At 35.4% G+C, this 25,021-nt stretch overlaps 1 protein-coding gene across 1 annotated transcript; it reads right to left on the bottom strand.

Moving 5' to 3' along the window:
• Nucleotides 1-11,642: 11,642 nt before the first annotated feature.
• Nucleotides 11,643-21,914, bottom strand: crkl (v-crk avian sarcoma virus CT10 oncogene homolog-like). Its single transcript, XM_007237445.4, has 3 exons — nucleotides 20,132-21,914; nucleotides 17,900-18,371; nucleotides 11,643-13,693 (listed from the first exon to the last, which is right to left on the bottom strand). Exons 1-3 carry the CDS (start codon nucleotides 20,440-20,442, stop codon nucleotides 13,559-13,561), a joined length of 918 nt encoding a protein of 305 aa, XP_007237507.1. The 5' UTR covers nucleotides 20,443-21,914; the 3' UTR covers nucleotides 11,643-13,558.
• Nucleotides 21,915-25,021: the final 3,107 nt, after the last annotated feature.

Genomic DNA, 25,021 nt, shown 5'->3' with positions numbered 1-25,021 from the left:
TCAAAGTAAATGTAAAAAACACGGCATGTTTTATTTTTCATGCTATTTCATATTTTTTAGTACTTTGGGTTGTAACTTTTTGGTGTGTATGACTGACATACTCGAAAATATCTTCTACAAGTTGGGTGGTAGAAAAGGGTAACGGTGAACAAAATGGCTTCAGTGTTGTGGTAATTAGAAGACTGGTGTTAGATCCTAAATAAGAGACAAAGTTATGACCCTCTCTTTGGTGGGTAATTGTTAAGTGTGTCTGGGGCTCATTTTACTGAGGTCGTGATTAGATGAGTCTGGTCTTTAAGTAGAGTTAGGTAAGTCAGCCCTCCATAAGTCATTCGAAGGCATGAGTATTACTGTTTTAATTTGATTCAAAGCCGTAATACTCAGATTTTTTAAAAAATTGAAAGCAGTAGTTAATGGCATCAATGTGCAACTGCTACCATGCCTGCAAACCAAATATATATTTTTTTCTGGCCAGCTGTTTCTGGTGACCCAAGCAACCGTGGAACTGCTAATACATGGTGCTAATACAAAGACTACTGTTGCAATAACTATTTTTGTGTGGACGACATATCGTCAAAGAAATAATTGCGATAAACGATATTATTGTCATTTTAAGACCATTTTATGCCACTGATTTGATAATTTAATAGCATAATAGCATAATAATACAATTGCATAGTTTTAAAGAGTAATATTTTTAATTCTTAAGAATATTCAGACATTTGAATTGCAATAATACATAAAACAAATCCCTTGCTGTTTTTAAAGTCAATATTTTAGGCATTTATGTTAATGTTCTCTTCTTGCTAAGAAAAACATAATGAGACCTAATTACTGTGCACAAATCTTTGTACTGCACTATAATGTAATTATCGTGACAGGCCTATACCTTATATAAATAAAAATAAATAAAAACAAAACCAGTGTTTTATAGTTGACTTACAGACTAAAGTCCTGTCCGTATGAGATTAGTTTATCAGGGGGACGTCTGTGAAAAATATTTCACACTTCTACTCAGAGATAAAACTCCTGCATCTGGACTGCAACTGAAAAAACAGGAGGACCAGTGAGTTTTTTGGCTTTCTCAGTCACATGACATCACGTTCAGTAGCTCCTCCATTTCCACTCGCTGTTATGTTTACAAGGATCTCCGTGGAAACGCGCTCCACAAGTGTAATTATGGTGCGTGGCAGTGGACAAATAGCTATTTTATTAAATGCGAGATGGCGAAACTCAGAGATGTGTGTCCGGACGGGACTAAAATGACCTGAGGACCACGAAGTTCAGCGAAAAACAGTAGGTAAACTGAAGAGAGATAAGATGCTTGATAAAATTATCTGATTCATCCACTCTGTAAGGACTTTTCAGCATGATCTGAGCAATTGCACATTCTTCATACAGAGGTCTTAAATTCCCCAAAACTTACTTGTAATTCTTTCAAGCTAGATATGTCTTTAAATTAACTTTAAACGTATGTATAAAACTATCTTCCCATGTATCCTCTTGGTTGTATTTTACTAATAATATGAATATAAAGAATAGTAAAAATGGGCCTTCTGGAGCTCTATGATATTCTAGCATATCTTAACCCAGTTTCTACAGCGATTCCTTCTTTTAAAAAGAGATAGTGACGAAGACTTACTGAGGATGAGCGACACCCAGAGATGAGTGAGCTCTCTCGAGGCTGATTCAAAGCCCTGTACTGCCCTAGATCCCACAGTAAAACACCACGGCCTCGTTTCCACAGCAGACGGCAGCAGCATATGTCAATGTAAATGTTTAATCGCTAAGGCTTGCAAATGGGGCAGGAAGTTTCTGAAAAGGCCCACAAATACCAGGTTCCCACTGAGACCAAGAAACCCATCACACTAAAGTCCCAAAGGGCATTAATTCCATCAACAACAGATTATTTCACTATCATAAAGTGCGACATTCATGCTGATGCACCAAAATTAAGTAATGTTGTTCATGGTGAGCTACTAAAGACCACAGCAGTGCTGCTGGATTTCTTAAACATCACAGAATAGTCCACTAAGCATAAACATCCAGCTAACAGAATCCTGTGGGCAGGTTTCTCTTCCCACTGATGAAGAACTAGAAGAAGACCAACACTGTGAACTGAGCAGCAAACAGACTTTCACAATGCTAAATTCCACACAGCTAACTCAATCAAGGTGTGGATGAAGGACCACCAGATCAAGACCTTCTCATGGCCAGCTAAATCTCCACACCTGAATCACACAGAAAACCTCTGGAATGTACATAAAGAGGAAGATGGATGATCACAAGCCATCAAACCACCAAACTGAACTGCTTGAATATTTTCTCCAGGAGTGGCATAAGGCCTCCCAAAAGCAGTGTGTAAGACTGGTGGAGGAGAACATGCCAAGATGCATGAAATATATGCTTAAAAATCTGCTAACATCTAAACAATATTATTTTTTTTTCTGCAAATAAATGTCAGTAGTTTATAGAATAAAACAATAAGATTAATTTTATTCAACAGTGTACTTCTGAATAGCAAAATCAGAGAAACTGATTTTGAAGCGGAATCTTTTTTCAGACTTGTATATGTCTAACATGCGTATGTGCAATATGCAACATATAATATCACATGAATCATACAAATATTATAGTATGTATTATAGTAGATATTATAGTATATATACATTTTATTATGGGTGTTGTATATATGTTATAAGCTTATATCTACATATATAGAGAGGATGTGTGTGTGAGATAATAATATATCACCTCATAGGTTACATATAGGAAAACTCCACACTTGATATAGGGACCTTTATTTCATTTTTTCATAATTAGTTCATAATTATTCATTTTATCATTATTATCATTTTATTTATTGATCTAAATGTGTTCAATGCCTTTTCAACTGTAAACTGTAAATGATGGTCACCCTCAATGTAATCCTGAGTAAAACAAAAATTGAAAGTTGATTGATTAATGTCATATATTGCATATATGTATTTGTCTTGATTTTTGCCTCATTTCAGTACTCCTAAATAACAGCTGTTTAAAATATGAGATTGCTATTTGCAAAGCAGCCCCTCCTGTTTTCTAACTCAAACTTTTTTCCCATGAGCTTTAGGTAACGTCTTCATGTTCAGACATGCAGCAGTGATTATGGAGGCCTCTGAGTTTTCCTAATGAAGACCGGGCTGTTTCTGTGGTGTAGAAATACAGTACAGTTAGGGCAGAAAACAGTACAGCAGCTGGTGATGTGTGTATGTTTTATTTGAGTCTAGAAAATCCTCAGAGAAACAGTCCTTCACTGCAGCTGTTGCCCAACAGTTTAGCAACCAAGTAACACAGTGTGGGTAAAGGAGGTGGTGATGGGGGTGGGGAGCTGGGTTCAGGAAATACAGGGTGAATGCTGGGTGGTGCTATTAGCCAAATGGTGAGATTACTCCAAAAGGAGCAAAGGTGTTAAACCACAATGGAAACAACCTGTTATGTACCTTGAATTTCGTTCTGATCCATTTGAAGTTAAGTTCAACCACTGCCTTTCCCATTTGATATGCAGCTCTGGAAAAAATAGGAAACCACTTCAGTTACTAAATCAGTTTTTTTTTTATTTTGCTATTTATAGGTATATATTTGAGTGAAATTAACATTTTTGTTTTATTCTATAAACTACAGAAAATATTTCTCCCAAATTCCAAAAAAATATTGTCATTTAGAGCATTTATTTACAGAAAATGAGAAATGGCTGAAATAACAAAAAAAAGGAGAGCTTTCAGCTTTCAGACCTCAAATAATGCAAATAAAACAAGTTCAGAAATCAATATTTGGTGGAATAACCCTGGTTTTTAATCACAGTTTTTTCATGCATCTTGGCATCATGTTCTCCTCCACCAGTCTTACACACTGCTTTTGGATAACTTTATGCCTTTATATCTTCCTCTTGATTATATTCCAGAGGTTTTTAATTTAATAAAATCAAAGAAACTCGTCATTTTAAAGTGATCTCTGTATGTTGCATTAATATATGTTAGAGCTATAGACATGAATTCAAATTAATCTGTGCAAGCATATATTACATATAGTATTTTTTGTATGCATATTTTATATGGGCCAGACATATGTGTGACATATTTCAAAGAATCCTATAATATATCTAATGGGCCAGACATAAATTAAATTGTTCCAATTGTTCAAATAGGTTTCACATATAATCTACATATGTATGTTTATCATTTATATAAAGATATATTTCATATATATCAATCTCATGATATATAATTATACAACTATTTTGTTAGGGCAGATCAAATGTATATATAACACAAGAATAAGAATTTAATAAGAATTTGCCCAGCACTGTGCAGAATGGTGACCTCTATAGGCACTTTGGAACGCCTTTATTCACAGCCTTTGGGTTACGCCCCCTCAAAACTTCCGGAAATCTTGCGGTGCATCAGTGTGTGGTGTGGCTCACTTGACCAGGCAGTGTGAAACCATTGTGAAAACAACAGACACCAGCACAGCCTACATTACTCTTGTGCAATACAACTCAACTGCTTTCATTTCATTAGTTTCAGTTCATGAGCTTCTCACTGACTGTAGTTTATATAAAAGCTTTAAGGCAAAAGTATTGGGAGAGCTGCTCACTCATTCAGTGCTTATTCTGAGTTCAAAGGGTATAAATTGTTTGTATTGTTATATTTTGTTGGAGTAACTGTTTCTTTTGTCCAGGGAATCTAGTTTTCTAATATATTATTGGACTTCTGCTGTGGGGATTTGAATGCATTGAGCCACAAGAGCGTTAGTGAGTTTGTTAGTGAGGTTGTTGGATGATTAACCATCTCAGCAGTCGTGCATGGGATACTGCTCAGTGCTTGCTATACCTCTCTAGTCCACCCCTTTCATTAGGCATAGTACCAATAGGCCATGTATGTATATCTGTTTAAGAGAGTCATATTCTATTGGTAATAGTCAAGTGCAGGGACTAGACAAGTTGTCACAATCACCACTTTATTATTGGATTTTATGCCACTGAATGTAGGGCTGCAACTATTAGACTATATATATAATCAACAATGTCTATTTTTTTAATTTGTGGACTACAAATTTTATTGTCGACTAATTGTTAATTCGTAACAGTACCACATTACACAAAATGGTAGGGACAGAAGTGCAATGGGAGATGGGTAAATGGGCTCACTCATACAGTTCACACAATTTATGTCTCCAAAAGTGCCCAAACACAACAGATTACATATTTACTCACTAAATATCAGTACTTTCCACATTTAAACAACATCTGATCGTTTTAATGGCTTTTAAATCTCATGTTCAGCTGTTTCTATTGTTTTTTAGAGATGGAGAACATGCCAGAAATAATCACTGACAAATCGAATCATCAACTTATCGAAAAAATAGTCATCAGATTAGTCGACTACCAAAATACAGTAATCATTAGTTGCAGCCCTAACTGAGTTGCTATTGGAAAACATACACAGTACGAGTCAAAAGGTTTTTCTTTATTTACACATGTTCTTTGTAGATTAATACAGAAGTCATCCAAACTATGAAGAAAAACATATGGAATTATTTAATAAACTATGGAATTCAAGCTTTCAGTTAACAGCTGTGCTGAACTCATCAAGAGTTAATTACTTGAATTTCTTGTCTCTTAATAAAGTGTTTGAGAGCATCAGTTAAAGTAAAGTAGTGAAGTAGTGAAGGTAGAGTTACAGGTATACAGTGAATAGTGAATATTTGAGCAATGTTCGAATCCAGATTATGAGAAGGAAGAACTACTCAACTATAAAAAAATAATGACTGTAACAAAATAAAGGTCAGTCAATCCAGTTGCAGGTTCAAAGACCATGAAAAATGTAATGATGAAACGGGCACTCATCAGGATTACCCTCTGTTGCACAGGATAAATTTATCATACCTAAGTGCTTCACAGAGTATTTTTTTAGGTTTGTTTAACACTTTTAAGTTACTACATGATTCCTTATGTGTTCCTTTATAGTCTGGATCACTTCACTATTCATTTACTATGTAGGAGAAAAACGAAGGCCTATAAGATGTGTCAAAACTGGTATCGTATGTAAATATCCTAAATAAAAAAAATGTAAATTTTTATTTAACATATGTGCTAATTGATGTAAATTGGCTCTTCTCCTTAAGAAAACATAATGGGAAATATTGAGGTGAGCAAAAATGATTAAAGTCATATGAATATATTGAACGATATGTCAATAGTGTAATTATCGTGATAAGTGTTCAGGCCTAAATGCATTCATTAAAAGGGGTATTCACAAACATACAATTATTGTAAACACATAATGTATTTTTGCTAAGCTAATCAAATGCAATTTTCCCAAATACAGAGAATATGCCATTTTAAATCAACAAATAGCCTCAAATTCAGACAGATTTGTTAAGCTTGCAGACATTTATTCAGAGATATACAACAGCAGCTCCTGTTCTGAATGTCAGAACCTACTTTTCCACAAAATAAACAGATAAAGGCTGCTAGGCTGAGTGACGGTGGTGCAACTGGTATTATTTTTAGCCCCTCCAGAGCAGTGCACATCAGCCTGCAAGACAGCAGCCACATTCACAGCCCCACTGTCAGACGCTGTCATGCTTATCTGCACCTGTTCGTGCAAATCATCCAAGCAACAAGACCATCTGCAGCCTATACGTGCTCGTGTCACCCCTGTCTGCATGGATACATCGCTCAGGAGAGCAAAATCACCCCTTCAAATCAACAACAAATTAACACCTCCAGAAGCTGCAAGCGTAACTTAGACATAGGGGTGAACAATGAGACAATATCAAAATGTATCTGATCACAATAAGCATTTAATTCTAAATGCATCATACATATTAATAATTGTGTTTTTAATCGATTAAAAAAATAGATTATATAATTTACAATATTCTGTGATTAATCAGGATTCATCGCACTTGTTTTTCTTAAGACTTAAGCAGTTAATAGTGGATATTTAAATGTAATTATACCACAGTTAGCTCCTACCCTGCAATGTGATTTGCTGTGAGGCGTTTTATGAGTACTGTTATCAGCCGGTAATGCACTGTAACCGAAGCTCTCCATGTATTACTCATATACCACATATAGGTAACCTAGCAACGATGCAGGGTTTACGAGCCAAACAGCGCAGCTACAAACAGAGCAGCAATGGAACTATTTGAACTGGCGGAGTGTTTATAGGCAAACAGATCCTAATTTCTCCTCCTCCTTAACTCAAAATCTTTCATTAAACTGCGTTAATGGAACATAATGGTATAATTGCAATAATACACTCAAGGTTCATGCTATAAGATGTAATTTTGTCACTGCTGTGCTGATCTACACTACCTCTTGTGTATTATTGCTTAAATAAAAGAATTAATGTAAAATTGGCAAAATGGAATTATATTTTTTATTGCAGGTGTCAATCATTTAAAAATAACTGTTTTATTCACAAACATTCTGTGATTAATCACAATTAAAACTAATGAGTTCTGAGTAAGTGTGGATACAATTGACACTATTATGCCACAATGCAATGCAAAACAGAAAGGGAGGAGCTACTCACATCTGGAACAAAATTTAAGTAATAATACATGAGAGGGAGTGCTATAGCGTGTAATATTGTGACTGCTGTGCTGCGGTCGTAGGCACAAGGCCACAGGCTATTATTGCAGGAATTATTGTGGTATAATTATTGCGATTATAGCATAGTTCCATTATCGCATTATCGCTTATCGTTTATTGAAAGATTTTGAGTTAAAGAGGAAGTGAAAATAGGATCTGTTTGGTCATGAAAACACTCCGCCGGTTAAGATAGTTCCATTGCTGCTCTGTTTGTAGCTACACTGTTTAGCTTGTAAGCAGTGTATGGTTGCTAGCTTACCTGTATGTGGCGGAGTAATACATGGAGAGCTTTGGTTACAGTGCATTACCGGCTGATAACGGCACTCATAGGACACCTCTCAGCCAATCACATTACAGGGTCGAACTAACTGTGGTTTAATAGATAATTAAATGGATAACGATGCAAGTGCAGCATGCATATTTTGGGATTGCAACACTCACACTATTAAATATAGTATCTAGTATATATCTTATAGTATTAGTGTGTAGTATGCAGTTGGGTTGCAACCCCTGTTTCGGATGGTGGTAAGTGTATGAGAGGCACAAGAGGCAAACTCAATGGTTAAATGATATTAGGCATCCTCCAGAGGGCACTGCACAGACCCGCCTACATATATATATACCCTTTCTGTCACCAGTTGCTACACGAAGTTCTCTAAAATAGTCGAGGCACACTGCCATCATATATCCATGCCAGCAGTGAAGGGAACACAAGCAGTGCCTGCCTGCCTGGACTCCCAAACAGCCTCTCGAGAAGAGCCTCACAAACAGCTTTAGAAATAAAACTGCAGAAAAGAGGATTAGTGCAGCACAGTCCTCAACTTAATAAACACACACAAAACTACAGAAAACAGCTTCCAACAAGCTGCAAACCAAATGCTCATTAATTTAAAAACGTTATAATCAAACTAACACATTAGAGGTAGACTATATCTAATATACAGTGCAATAACTAGTATTAATGTCATTATAAGACCATTTTTGACACTAATATAATAAATATATAATACCTTTTAAACACAGGCAACATCCTACTGCAATAATGGGCTGGAAAAAAGAAGCAAAAAATAGAGAACCCTCTCCTTGAGAAGTTTCTCGAGGTCATCCGAGCACTGGTTTCTTTTCTTAGCACTTCATTAAGATAGTCTAATTACTTCCTTTCTCCAGGGCACAGCCACCATCACAAGCAGTGCTAATAAAAAAAAAATCAGATTGAGAAACTGTCCTCTTGTTCCAGATCCAAAACTCTGTCTGCAAACACACAGTTCCTCCGACAGGAAATAAGCTGAACATCTTGTGAGGATCATTAAATCAATGACAAATCCCCGCACATAAAAACATTGCTCCTTTTGTCTATGTCTAGGACTGCTACACAATAGTTTACAGCTCATCACTTTATGCATCTTGAATATCTGGATTAGATCTGGATATAGAGGGCAAACCACATAAAAACGCAGGTGTGAACGCACCAAGAATACATTTAAAAACAGATACAAATCAGATCACTCAGACTGTTCACTTCAAAAGGTGGTCTGAGAAATTTAAACAGATTCAGATCTGATCTCAAACCACTTTAGGAGGTGATCTAAGATGATCTAAGGGTTAAAACAGATACGAATCAGATCCCTTGAACTTTTCACTTCAAAAGGTGGTCTGAGACACATTTGAAACAGATACAAATCCAATCAATCAAACCACTTCAGGGTTTGGTCTAAGACGCATTTAAAACATACAAATCCGATCACTTAAACTGTTAATTACAGAAATGGTCTTGGACACATTTAAAACACATTTAAAATCAGATCACTTGAACTGTTCACTTTAAAACGTGGTCTGAGACACATTTCAACAGATACAGATCTGATCGCTCAAACCACTTTAGGAGGTGCTCTGAGATGCATTTAGGATTAAAACAGACAAATCAAAACCCTTGAACTGGTTATTTCAGAAGGTGGTCTGAGACACATTAAAAAGAGATACAGATCTGATCACTTCAACTGTTCACTTCAGAAAGTGTTCTGAGACGCATGTAAATCAACTACAAATCCGATCACTTGAACTGTTCACTTTAGGTGGTCTGAGACGCATTTAGGGTTAAATAAGATACACATAAGATTACTCAAACTGTTAATTTCTGGAAAGACATTTAGGGGTAAAACATACAAATTAGATCAGTCAAACTGTTCACTTTAGAAGATGGTCTGAGACACATTTAGGGTTAAACCATACAAATCAAATCCCTTGAACTGGTTATTTCAGAAGGTGGTCTGAGACACATTTAAAACAGATAAAGATCTGATCACTTGAACTGTTCACTTAAGGTGGTCTGAGATGCATTTAGGGTTAAAAGAGATACACATCAGATTACTCAAACTGTTGATTTCAGGAGGAGACACATTTAGGGTTAAAACATACAAACGAGAACAGTCAAACTGTTCCTTTTAGGAGGTGCTCTGAGACACATATAGGGTTTAAACGGATACAAATTCATATCACTCAAACTACACTTTAAGAGGTGCTCTTAAACGCATTTAGGGTTAAAACAGACTCAAATCAGATCATTTAAGACTGTTCACGTTAGAAAATGGTCTGATACGTATTTAAAACAGATATAAATTCAATGTTTCATACTGTTCACTTCATAAGGTGGTCTGAGACACATTTAAAACAGATACAGATCAGATCACTCAAACTACACTTTAGGAGGTGGTCTGAGAGGCATTTAGGATTAAAACAGGTACAAATCAGATCACTCAAACTGTCATTTTAGGAGTTGGTCTAAGACACACTTAAAACAGATATAGATCTGCTCAATTAAACACTTCAGGAAGTGGTCCGAGACACATTTAAAACAGATACGGAACAAGGAAAAATTCTGGACTGCCTGTTCACACATGTAGGAGCATTCACAATACTCTAGAAAAGGGTTTCCACCTGCACAGCACGAGCAGGAGGCAAGTCTTGACGAATTCGGCATGTAAAATCTCCAGAGAATTGCACACTAACAACTGACTCAGACATTGCCTGGTGTTTGTAGTGGGAAGCAGGCAGAAAAGAGTAACACTTATATAGATATGTTTTCTTTTGTTTTTATTTTATACAAAATCTTGATAAAGAAAACTAAGCTTTAATATACATTTTGTTCCAGTCAAATATTTTTATTTAGTATTTTTAGGATATTGTATTTAAGGCCTGTACTTCTTGAGTTGTTAAAAGTGGGAGAATTTAATAATTCCGTGCAGCAACCATCTTTAGCACAATACAGGAACTCAGGCTAAATGCTATATTGTAATACTGTAGGCAAGTCTCATTTCAGAAACATCTGTAAATGTAAAAACACAATCATATTGATTGAATTTGAATCAAGTATAAATTGAATCAAGTTCACACTTTATCCAATCAGATCAGTGGGACCTGAGAGACATAGTTAACTAGTGGGCGGGGCTTAAACAAATCACTAAATAAACTGCTTTCTGTCACCAATCTTTACATCTACAATAAAAATCATAAATAAACTATAAAATTGATACTGTGTTCTAGAAAACAATTTTTTACACCCCTACACAGCAATGGAATATCAGCCTGACTATCCAGAGACTCATTTAAATGAATAAAAAAAGTGATCAAAATCTAAAAGCAAAACAATCCAGTTATTTAATCACATTAAGTTACCAGGTGTAAACAGTGTCTATCCACCTTATTCTGCGTGACAAAAAGAGGGGCCATATTTGTTTCATTTTGATAGGGATTATAACTACAGTGATAATAAAGTAGTACAATATATGCAGGGAGTCACACAACATCAAAAAAGACATTTGATTGAATACCAGGGTTTTAAACACAACACAGAATGATGGCAGTGTTAGGTTCTATTTAACTTTTATTGACCAGCTCCTCTTCTTTGAAAGGCTGTGGATGAGTTTTCTAACTAGGTAATTTACCTTTAGCCATGTGGCGGAATAAGTTGGATAAGCTTTGTGGATAAGAAGCGGATCACAGGCAGTTAAGAGAAGTAAACGTAAATTTTATTTACTCACTCTGTACATGATGGGTCATACCAGCACGAGTGTTAACCATGGGCAATATTAACACATGTAAATGGTATAAGAAAATAAAAAGGCACAGGTTTTCATTCTGAACTAAGGAGACCATGTGGACACTTACTAATGTAAAACAAAATAGCACAGTAATACTGTTAATGTCATTAGAAAAGAAAAAAAAATAAAACATTTTCAAAACATAAATTACATGAACACTTTTGAAATGACCAGGGTATTGCTTGATAAAGGTTAGCCTAAAAGGGACGTCTGGGAGATAGAAACTAAGAATGGTTTTATTTTACTGATGCAATTCGAAAAATAAGTTCAAAGTCGAGAGGAAATAATGAGGACATAAAGCAGCATTGGACCCAAGAGGGAGGAAACCTCTTGGCCAGGAGGTCATGCACAGAGGCCACCAGCAGGCATTTTATCCCTTTTTAGAAAATCATCTTCCGTTAAAGATTTTACAACAGTTTATTTTAAACACACAGTAAATGCTTGATTCAATGTGGGGCTGGAAAAGAACGAAACCCAGGGCTGAAGGCTATCGTTGCTACACTAAATAAAATAAAATAAAAATGTACAAATGAGAAAGATTTAAAAATGATGTACAGTATGTTGACTATTCTTTTCCTAGCACAACCCTGCTGATGTGCAAAATCAGCTGATTGATGACAAAGCGGGTGAGATACTGTTCTCTTCTGACAGTGGGGAAAGAAACAGTGGAGAAAAAGAAAAACTGCAGAAAGGTATAAAGCAGTGCTCTTCAAACACCAAATCCACCAAATCTTCAAAGGGTGCATATATTTACTGCCTCATGATTGCTTGTGCGAATGTTCCTGCTTGCATGAAAGGCATAGTTTAGGTGGACAATTTTGTTGTATTATTCCAAACCTACTCTCTTGTCACTGAACTATTGTGACTACAGTCAAAAAAAAAAAAGGCTCTCTGCTAAGCCCTTCACCGTTCTAGTTAAAGTTAAAGCCTCCAAAGCCACAGCCATCAACTTACACTACGCCTGATATTTACACATCTTGTGTTATTATTATGGCACAAACGAAAAAGGCTACAACTAGTAGTTTCACGTACTCTACTCGTCAGGGAACAAAAGGACCACTGAAGTCTGCAACTAGACTGCTGCTGACACACAAAGATGAATTTTAACAGATTCATAGTTTTTTTATTTTACTCAAAAGGAACCAACCCATCACTGCAAGACTGAAACCCCATCCTGATCTGAGGCGTTCACAAACATGCTACTACTCTGTGCGCAGGTCAGTCTCGAGAGTTTTTGTAAGAGGTTTTACAGAGTGGGGGAGTAATGTGTATATGTTAAAAAACACACAGGTAAAGGATTGGCGATAACAACAACATGGTTCCTCCAGAAGGTTTAATCGTCCTCCTCACTTTGAAGAAATTCTATTCCCTTTTTTGTCTCAAAACATTTTTGTCTTAAATGTCTGAAATGTTTGGCTTGCAAACAGTCAAAGCTAGCTTTCAAAAGAAGTTCACTTTTGAAAAAATAAAAACAAAACAAAAAAACAAACAAACAAAAAAAAAAAGGCAAGAGACCAGGCGCCACAGAGCGAGCCACAGCACCGGCGTCTCACCTCGGCACAGGGACAGATGGCCGACAGCATGGAAATAATAGGACATTTAGGGCAGACAAAAATACTGATTCGCCTGTAACCAGGGAAAGAGATTAAGAACTGTTTGAGTTTGGAGCTGTACACAGTCAAAAGCCACGCAAATGGTTTGCTCCAGAGACACGCTGTGGCACAGCCTCAAGCAGGCAAGCGCGATTCAGGTGGTGACAACGTGGGGCGGCAGCCAGCAGGCATAGAGAGAGAGAGAGAGCGCCGACAGAAAAAGACACAGGTCATTCACTCTCGTCTGGGTTTTGGGAATCCATTATTTTCACATGGGTGAAAGGGAACAAGCCTCTCCGTCCATTTACTTCGCCTTCCCACTGACCGCTGATGTTCATCCGTGTCACTTTCACAATGTCGCCCACCTGCGAAAAACAAGACAAGAGGAGGTACTTTAAATCACAAGCTGAACTAAATCACAATACTTTGCTTTAGCAGCGTTTGCACAGGTCTGCAACATATATGATGTGCCCTTCTAAATAGCTTTAGATTTTGTTAAAATCCTAAATATTACAGATAAAAGTACGACAAAAATGTTCTTCTGCATAAAATGATATGAGCAAAAGATTATTTAAATGTTATTTGTCACAGACCATTTAAAAGACGTGTAACACTCTAAGTGAACATACTGAGAGCATCACAATCACAGGACACCGTGTGAATCTGTGTTCCTTCACGTTACCTTATTCCTAGAATGTAGAAGTGCTTCAGAATTAGTGCTGGAGATAAAACTAGCTTCTATTAAAAGTCTATTATTTGCGTGTACAGGTACTTCTTAACCATTTAATAATTAACCGTTCCCTAGAACTAGTTCTATAGTCCCAATTTCTTTAACATTTTAAAAATAATTTTAAATATTTAGTCGATACAATATAATTTTAAATACCAACATGAACAGAAAAGTCGCAGAAAAACTTGAAAAAAACATCCACAAAGAATGATTGAAGCAAAAATCATCTATTAAAATAAAAGGAAAAAAATTGCCCTGTAATGAATGAAAGTCAGTAACGGCTGCCTTACATATTTGCACTAGATATGTGTCTATATGTGTATATATATTTTAAATTAAGGCCCTAACTTTAACACTGCATTGGAGATGCTTCAAAGGATGCGGTCAACATCATTATCATAATCACCATCACCATCCGATGTGATAAAAACAAACCAAACCAAGAGGGAAAAGCTGCAAGTTTACAAATTCATTAACTGATTCAGACTGGAGCAAACCAACTTCAGGGAATAGGGACAAAACCCCAAAACAAAGCTTCCAGAGTCAGATTTTTAGAATGCAGTCAAATAAGAACATCCATAGCAGGTCTACACCTACATCTCAGGTCATTCTGCAACCTATTTTTAATCTATAAAGTAGAAACACAACCCATAGTAACATTTCATGCATAAAAAAAATAATAAAAATAACATACATACAAATAAATTGACATATGTGTCTGCAGTAACAGACAGCATATGACTGCTACGATGTTTAAAGATGAAACTATAATACAACATAACATTATAACACTTGCTTTAATAGATAACCCAGAAGAGACAGCCCTCTTAAAGCAAACAGATCCAAAAATAGTTGTTCTCATTTCAAGCTTTCTGCTTTAGACCGTGGCACACTGGTGTGCATCCTGCTTTCCACACATTCAGACTTGAAGACAAAACAGCATACAGAGAAAATGGGTTTAAAGTAGATTATATTTTAAAGCACAATGCACAAATCATGCAGGGCTACCACCCTATATTTTCTGATTATCTGATGTAAAGTTGTTGTGCAAATGAGCCTGTAGTTATGGCATTTCTCTACAGTATTTTATCAAAAATGAAATACTGACATTTGTTATTTCTTATAGGAAACTGCATACGTTTTTAGTCTTAAAACAAAAGCAATTATTTGGCTCTATAAAGAAAATGAGTGATGCCAATCGAATAAAAAAAAAAAAGAATCAAATTAATCACAATATAATTCTGTGTTTAATCACCTTTTCTTCCTTAAGACTAAGCTTTTGATAATGAGTATTAAATGTGAATAAAAGAATCAGTGTTAGAAACACATAAAATTGTATTATTGATGCCAATCTCTTAAAAAATAATAATTGTATTAAAATCACAACAATATTCTGTGACAATCATTAATGAAATCAAGAGGAAAGAAATGAACTCTGTATTTTTAGATCCTTTTTTATTTTTGTTTTACTGATTATAGTATCTCAGGGTAGATTTAATGCTTTTTAAACTAGAATAATAAAAACGCACCAAGTTACTGAGTTACTGAGTAGCTCCATATTCCACCTTTAACAGCTTGAGAGAGAGAGAGAGAGAGAGAGAAAGCATAAACTTTATCATAAATAAAAGCTAACCTACCTTCTGAACTCAACAGTAAGCGTTGCTGTGTTACAATGCTAAATTAAACAGCTATCGCATCATCAGCCTCTGTCAGTTTTGTCACATGATTAATTTGCGAAAAAAAAAATAAATGTGTTAAAGTTTCTTTGGGACAAAGTACATACAGCTGAATCTATAGGAAGCACTAATTTGTATCTCTATATATAAACAGAAAAAATATATCACCAACAGTTAAATCAGGATAGACGGGATAAACCAAGAAGTGCGCCGATTAATGTATCAAAGCCACGCTGAAAAGGATTTCAGGGTGGGTTTTAGTTATAATTCTTCATTCAAAATTTAGACACTTCTCATGACCTATTCAAGACTAACGGCCAAAACCAAGTCCAGTCATGCTTGAAGCAATAATGATTTTTTTTCACTCACTTAATTCACTTCCTCATGTTGGAATGAAAAAAAAAAAGTGTGTCTGCTTTTCTGACTGAGCTGAAAAACAGCAGCATGGGTGCTGGAACTTGCCAGGTAGAATGACGTCCAGGTTAAAGGAATGGAATTTAGCTCAAAACTCGAGCCAATAAATCAAATTCAACAAAGTAGTGAGGGACCTTGAGAAATCAAAACATCCCAAAAAGTAAAATGACAATTAGTTTGAACTCGAACTAATTAAATCTGTTTTACGTAAAATTGGATATTTTTAAAATATTAACTACTTTAAATTAGGTTAAAGTGTGTGGGCACGAATACATTCAAACAGAGATCTTGTTGAATTATCTTCTGGAACAATTTATATACTGGTTGTGTCCCCCCCAGTTAATAACACTTTCCATAAGTATGATTTTCTCAGGCTACCTTAAGATTAATCTGGTCTAGTCTGGCCTTTATGTTTATGACTGTAAGAACAAGCATGATTTTCTGAGCTGCTAAATCATTGTTTTTTTAAGTAATTCAACTTATGTAGGCATACAGTGTATACAACTTGGAATATGCATAGTTATATGAGACTGTGGAATTGAACTTGCCTTTTAGTTGTAATAACTTGATGATTTAAGTTATGCTAATTTACATTTTTATTGCCAATCACTTTCATTTTTAAGCGAACTTGTTTCCTCAATTTTTCTTAGGTTAATTCCTCTAATCCAGGCTTGCAGTGCATGCTCTATAAGACGTTTACATGTTTATTTTGGAAGAAGAATACAACCAACTGGTTCCCTGCTCATATAATTTAAGAATTTAAACATCTAAACAGTATCTATAACTTAAAGCATTTTTGTCACACACACACAAGTTACACACGCTAGACTGCTGTTACAAAGCTATTGTTTGTAACCCCAGTGTAGTTTGTCTAAATTGAGGAAGCAGAACAACCACTAATGTGACTTGACCAAGGAATTTTCTGAATTGGTTCATTGCTGCTTCACTACATCACACTTCATTTGCAGAAGACAGAGTTTCTCGGCATGGCGTGCCACACAGCATCTTGCTGCATGTCATTAGTGTCAGAGCAGCTGCAGACTTCCTGACAATTGTATCACGCAAAAAAAACAACAACAAAAAAAAAACATCCAAGCAGATCAAGTTTAGTTCACACGACACTGTTCTTCTATTAGCCACATTTACTGATATCCATCAACTGATTCGTAAGGCATTCTATCATTCTAGAACGAGGGACTGCACAGTATGGGGGGATGGGGACCCACTTTATAAAAAGCAACGTTATGAATCAGCAGGACAGCACATATAGTGATAACTGCCCTGCGAATGAGGCTACAAAGAAATGTCAATGGCCAATCCTACCGCAATATAGGCTGAATTTTAAGTCTTATAGAATCATCATAGTATTTCCTAACATATTTTTTCTTCTACATACTGCTTTGCTTTAATGTTTTCTATAAGGTACAGAAGCAGAAGCCAGCTTCAAATTGCTAAAATGAGCATCAAAACCTAAGCATCAAAAGCATTTTCCATTTCAGCCTAATGATGTCACTTTGTGTTTTATATTCCACTCTCATCAAGGGAAACTTAAATTTAGAGTGTAGTTAACAGCAGCTTGTTTAAAATAACACTTGCACTTCCCTTTAGATGATTGTCATTTTGAACATGAGACAATAGCATGAGAACTGAGAGGCTGAAAGACCTTCAAATACATCAGCAAGAGTGATGTTGTGAAATACTGTATATTAAATAGAAATGTTATCTGTAGATAAAACCTGACAAAAGCTTACCTCTAATGCCAAGGCGGTCTTGTCATAAGCACAGGGCACCCGTTTCTGAATAGCTCTGGCCATTACTGGCCCATTCTGCATGGAAGGCAGTGGGTTGATGACGGCACCCGGTGTGCCAGGGGGCAGGGGCGATGGTGTTTGAGGTTGGGCATAGGCGTGTGCAGGCTCGGGAATACCGTAGCTGTTAGAGTTGCGGGCACTGTGGCCTGGCTGCCCGGGATGTGGCGATGGCCTGACAAGCTTTTCCACATAGGGTACGGGGATCATACCAACACGTCCATCCTTGCTCTTGGCGCTCCACCACTGCTCCTCAGGCTTGTCTAAGATAATCAGGATCTCTCCCTTCTTGAAAGGAAGGTCCTCTGCATCGCTGCCAGTGAAGTCGTAAAGAGTCCGCACATACTCCAAATTCTCATCACCAGGTCCACCGATTGTCTGAATAGGACCAGTGGTTAGAGCTGTGTTGGGGTACCTGTTGAAACAGAAAAGATGCTCACAAACAGAGACTGGGACCAAGTTTACAGAGCTGTACAATCATTTAACCACGGCACACAACACATTCATGATGCCTTTCAGTATCATCATTGTATCTACTTTTAACAAGTTAACTATGTGTTGTGGTTAGTAAGTGGATGGATTAGTGAGGCAAGACCTCTGTGGTAGGGCCTCTGTGGTAAGATCTTGGAGTCCTTGGCCAAGACTCCTAACACTACATTTGACAACCTTGATATAAATGCAAGTCGGTCTGGGTAAAGAGCATTAGCCAAATTCCAATATTACAATATTTTATCATATTGACATACTGTTATCCTGATACACAACACACTTTTTAAGCATATAGTAGGCACTATATTCCTTTATAAAAAGTGAAAGTCTAACAAGTTTAACAACATGAAAACATATTTTGGATACTTTGTGAAAATGTCGCTAAATGTAGTGGAACAATGTAGTGAAACAATACTTTAATACTATTTACTTCCCACCCCTTGTAGCTAGTTGCAACTAGTCTATACACATACTAAATGAACTAATCACATAGGAATAGCAGGTATTAAAATGCAACAACTTTAATAAAAGAAATGGCAGAAAACACACCAAAAACAAAATGAGATCCCATACTAGGCATTTCACAAATGTTTCTGACAACAGACTGTCCCTGAATACACAATAACTTAAATCAGTCATTCTAAGACAACTTTGTGCCACTTATATAGTAGATGATACAGCAACATAAAAAATAACACAATTACTCTCTTAAAGAACAATATTTTTAGTATTAATACTTTGATGTATGTCATCATTCTTAAATATATACACACAAACATTCAATTGAACACAATGGGTAATATCGTGAAAATAATGAGTAAAAATTACTCTTAGTCAACTTATGCCAATACATTGTGCATGATTAGTCAATAATGTTGAGAATTATTATTGTGGCAGGAATACTTTATACTGTCAGAACGTGTAAATATGGTACCTTAGCCAATATATGTGATTGTATATTATACACAATACACATATATATTTTAACAACGTACTATAACATTAATATAGCAAATTTAATTCTACAAAATTTTATACATACATCCCTGAGGTTCCTGGTGTATGATATGTGACTACAATATTAGTAAACATTATGTGTGCTTTAATGGATAAACACAAATCGAAAAAAATTAACTGGTTTCAGTTGTATGTATATAAGGCTGTATAGGGACAAAAATCCCCTCACAATATAGTTATGTTGCACATCATCTAATTTAACAAGAATTTGTAATGATATGTAGATTTTGGTTGTTTTTTAAGCACTGATGAACTCCTGGATACTTATTAAATATATTTGGCTTGATTCAAATACGATAAAATATCTCCATATTGTACAATTTCTACATTTAAACCACAGGAAACCATCACAACCATCACTCAGAGCTGCATCTTCCAATGAATGAGTTGAGGTAGGGTTGTAAATGGCAAAGGTTTTGTTCGTACATGAACACAGCACTAATTCAGAGGTAGCTAACCTACATATGGAAGAACCTACTGACAAGTGCAAACGTGTTCCAACAAGGTGGAAAAGAAGGTCGAAATGTTCACCCTTGTAGCTGAAGTCTGAAACCAAGAATACTTAGCTACGTTGGATAATCATCTTTACCCAAATTGATATCTCAAAATATTTCTTTATTTCAGTCAATTCTATATAATTAATAATACAACCTCAAGTAGAGTGCTTACCTTGGTGCAGGCTCTATCAAGGTAGTCGTGTCCAGGTAATGTATTTTGTAGAACTCCAAAAGCGCGGGCAGATGCTCAAATTCCTGGTCGCCTATCTTGAACCTCTTGCTTGGCAAAGAGTTGATGATATAGTGGGAGACTTTGGAGTTTTCGGACACCGACAGCACGTAATCACCTGGACAGGTGGACGAGTCTCGAACTAAAAACATACCGTGTCTTTGTCCCTGTAACCTACTCTGCGTCTCCTGCCTCGAAAGCGAGCCGAAATACCAACAGTTTCGGTCCGAGGAGTCGAACCGTGCCGACGACATGTCTGATCTTAAATAAATAGCAAACGTTAGTTAGGTTAGACTTAACAATACAATATGTATAAATGTTAGCTATAGAATAAATTAGAAAGACGAGTGTTAGCCTTAATTCTGACTTATTGTAACGTTACAGCACTTTGACACTTTTTAAACGTGCTTTAGTTATAAATAAAGAGCTGAACTTTAGCTAAAACAAAAATGAACTACAACCTGCCGTTTCACAAGACAGGAGTGCAAGCAACCGACACAACCCAACTTAGTAGTTAATTAGTTGCTTTACCATGAATTGCGCTGTGTGTTCTGGCTTTGCAAAGAATAAGCACTGCTTTAAAATAGGTAGATATATATATATTACATTTAGATTATTACAAAAAATGATCGGTCAAAAAAGACAGTTTAAGTGACACCAAATCAAGAGAATACCGAGAATATAGATTAAAGTTCCCCTTTTTCCCTTCCCTCTTCCGCCAAATACCTAGTTAGCTACACAGCTAGCAGACAGCCAGCAAGTTTAAATAATAAACAATATTATTCAGTCAGATTAATTTCTAAAACAATATTATCTAGCTAGTTTAGTTTAAGAAATAACTTAACTATACTGGCCAGCCACCGACAGTTAACTTAACCCTAGTTAAAACTAACTTAGCTCATCTAGTTTGGTTCATGAAACGAATATTAGCAAGCTAACCTAATTAACTGTAGTTCTTTTAGTTGGTTATAAAACAATATATAAGCCAGCTAGATTATTATATTTCCTGAAACAGCATTAACTAGCTAAGCTATTTTAGTTTATTAAAACGTCAATTAAACAATGATTAACCAGCTAATCACGTAACTAACTTATAGTTTAGTTCATGAGACAATAATAGCAAGCTAGCAGCTAATTAGCTAGCCGTCTCAGCACTGTCAGCTCACGATAGAGAAAAGCTCGCCATAGTTAAACTTAAGATTTATTATCTCGCTAAAAACACCGCTCTCTACATCACGATAGCTGCTTCAAAACACAGAACATACGTTAAAGCGTCCATTAACGAGTCCTCAGCAGTATTTCACACGCTAAAAACACCCAAAACAGCGTTTGTCCACGCCTATACTCCAGCAGCTAGCGCAAGCTAACCGACTTCAGTAACAGAGTAACAGTGCCGCTAGCGCTAGCGTTAGGTTAGCTAGCAGTAACAAAGATGGCGGCCTGCAACACGTCTTCTTCACACTAAAACTCTCACACAAATGTGAGCAAATCCTCCACTTTAAAAAGAGATTCCGCAAAATAGCAAAAGTTCTCAAGCGTGAAAGTAGTCCTCGCCGCTCGGGCGCGTCTCTGACACCCGAAAAAGCGGTGTAAAACCCACTCTGTCCCGTTAAATTCAGTTCCCCTGTGAGGATCAGGCAGCTTCAGCCCTCTCCCTCTCCCTCTCGTCAGCTCAGATAGTGTGAGGTGGAGAAATGGAGAAATGGCGTCTGGAGGGCGGGTCTGCTCTCGCCTCTCTGCCGCCGCTTCAAACCGAGAAAATGATGTGCCTGTGAGGCACGACACTCCCCCACTCCTCCCTTTATTTATTTATTTAATTTTTATATTTTTTTATTAGTTATAGAAATAGGTACAGTGATATATTGAAACAGGAAACAAGAAGAAGTAACAGCAACATATCAGCAATGTCAAAGATAGGTAACGTTAAATAACGAAAGAAAGAAAAAAGAAAAATAATAATATATTTTTTTAAATGTTTCGTGTAACATAATATTAAGCTAACAAAATCAACAAAATAACGTAAGAAAAAACGAATGTAATGTAGTAAATAAATCTAAATCTCAATACTAAAAGAAAATGGGGGGGATTGTGCAGACATTACCATTTTTTTTTATTCCACCTTAAATTTTAAATTATTCAGCCTCTGCTGTCTGTTGCACCATTTAAGGTGCAACGGGAAATTTAGCTAGCTACTGAGGCAAACTATTAGCTAGGCCTGTCACGATAAGATTTGTTTGTGGACGATATATCGTCCCAGAAATTATTGTGATACACAATATTTTTTTTGTAATTTTAAGACTATTAAATGCCACTGACACAATGATAACAGAACAGCATAAAAAGGCAGTTATACACTTTTTTTTAAAGACAGCTAAATTTTAATAATTAATCATTTATTATAATTAGTTTGGGAATTATATACTTATTTCTTCACCTACTTTAGTCCTCACAGTGTTCATGTTATAGAGTCAAAGTTATTGAAGCATGACTGACTAAAATACTGTTATATATAACAAAAGGAAGAAAGAAAAAAGAAAAAGAAAAAAAACAGAGGAATTGCAATAATAATCTTAAAAAAGAAGACATTCCATAGTCATCTCATCTTTTGAAAAGACTGCAAAAATAATGAACAGCCACAAGAATTTCTCAAAGTATCTTTTCTTATTATTTATTTAATATTTATTATTATTTAAATTAAATTGTAAAGCTTTAAAACATTTAAGGATCTACCTATTTTTTTATTCAATGAGGGGCCCATTGACTTAATTGTTTGCAAATATATTTTAAAATCAGAGTTTATAAAAGATATATAAGATGGCAGTTTTTTTTTTGTTTTTAGCTTTATGTATGTAATATTTTGCTAATATTATAATAAGGTTGATAATAAATGATTCATTGCAATGAAATAGAGGGTTATTAAAAATATAAAAAATATAGTTACTTTCAAGGGGAATGTCTTTACCAATTTTCTTCCCTAAATTCCAAAATATATCTACCCAAAAAGAGTAGGTATAAACACAATAAAAAAATAAATGATCAATTGTCTCACTACAGTTTTTACAGAAGCTGCAATTTTCAGAGATGGAAACAAATCGACTTACTCAGGAGCTGTGGTGACGATGATGGAGAGAACATTAGCAAAGCCAGTGCTGATCTCTGATTTTGCTATTTATAATTATATGTTTGAGTAAAATTAAAATTGTTTCATTCAATATAAGTTACTACGGACAACAGTTTTTTTTTTTTTTTACAAATAAAAACATTGTCATTTAGAGCAGTTATTTGCAAAAAATGAGAAATGGCTGAAAAAAACAAAAAGATGCAGAGCTTTCAGCCCTAACAAGTTAATATTCATGAAGTTTTAAGAGTTCATAAATCAATATTTGGTGGAATAACCCTGGTTTTAGCTTGGTTTGATGGCTTCTGATTTTTTTTGATGATCATCCATCTTCCGTTTTGAGTATATTCCAGAGGTTTTTAACAAGTTAAATCAAAGAAACTTATCATTTTTTAAGAAGGCTCTGGTTATTATTTTGGGTAAAAATCATATACCTTACACTGTTGTAAGTGTATTAATCTTACAATCTAATAATATCTGATTTATTATTATGTTATTGCATTCTATTTTATTTTATCTTATTTCAACAATTGTACTTGGGTGTAACTGGACAGTGAGAACACAATTTAATTCTACCTCATATACCACATGTGATGTGAATGACAATACTTGCACCCTCTCTTTTCCTATGTTTATAACTTACATGATTTTTCCTGTATCTGCAGTTATGGGGAAAACAATTTTAAGATTTTTTAAGACTTTTTCATAGCAAACAGAGCCATTGAAATTATAACAGCTAAAATATTAAGTTATATCAGTATCGGCCATTATTTTTTAAAACAAGTCTACATTTTTTGGACTGAGACAAAATGTCTAAACTACTTTAAAATTATTTTATTTAAGTTCATTTTTATTTTTATTTTTTTTATATTTTTACTAGTTTCAAAAGATATTTTGTTTTATTTAGACAGTTTATTTTAAATGAGGGTGTAAACCTGTGACCAAATGTAACAATGTTACATACTAAGCAGACAATGCAATCACTATTACTTATTTTGTTTTTACACAATGCTAAAAATAATAAACATAATACTGCACAGGGTTTTGCTTACATGCACCTTTTACAGTGTTCAAATGCACCATTTAAGGTGGAATGGAAAATCTGAACAGAAAACTGGTGAATAAAAACCTAGGTTATATCAGCCACAATTATCTTAATAGTAAAAATAAACGTAATATTTCCATTACAGGTGCATACACATAAATATTACAGAGAAATGTGTTTAAAAAACAACTGTGATGGCTAGGTAGGTTAACTAGGAATAGAGCTAGCTTGGTTACCACAGTATCAGTTAGCCACAAGCTAACAGAAATGTTGGCTAACTTAACTAGGTTAATGTTAATTGATAAACTGAGTAACAACATTGAATTAGTTGTTTGGAATAATGTCTAAAAGCAATTTTGACATGTTATTTACACATGTATAGTAAAATGTCCTGAATAAATAGATTTTATGGTTCTAGTTTAAAGATAGCTTAGCTTAGCATTACCTCAAATCCTGTCAGAAACTTCCACCAACTGACAAAATATTCGAATTTCCCGCGTTTTTTCGCGCTGCTTCCAGCTGTGAGCTGCAGACAGGTGAACACAGCGGTACAGCAGGAATTGTATTTGGTTCTTCACCTGCTTCACCTGCCTACAAAGGTGTTTTAGGGCCACTTTTAAAAAAATAAACACAGATCTGTTTGAGATAAAACCGGCAATATTTAGAGCAT

Source organism: Astyanax mexicanus, chromosome 17 (genome assembly GCF_023375975.1).
Source record: "Astyanax mexicanus isolate ESR-SI-001 chromosome 17, AstMex3_surface, whole genome shotgun sequence".
NCBI lineage: Eukaryota > Metazoa > Chordata > Actinopteri > Characiformes > Acestrorhamphidae > Astyanax > Astyanax mexicanus.
This window is presented reverse-complemented; position numbering and strand designations above follow the sequence as displayed.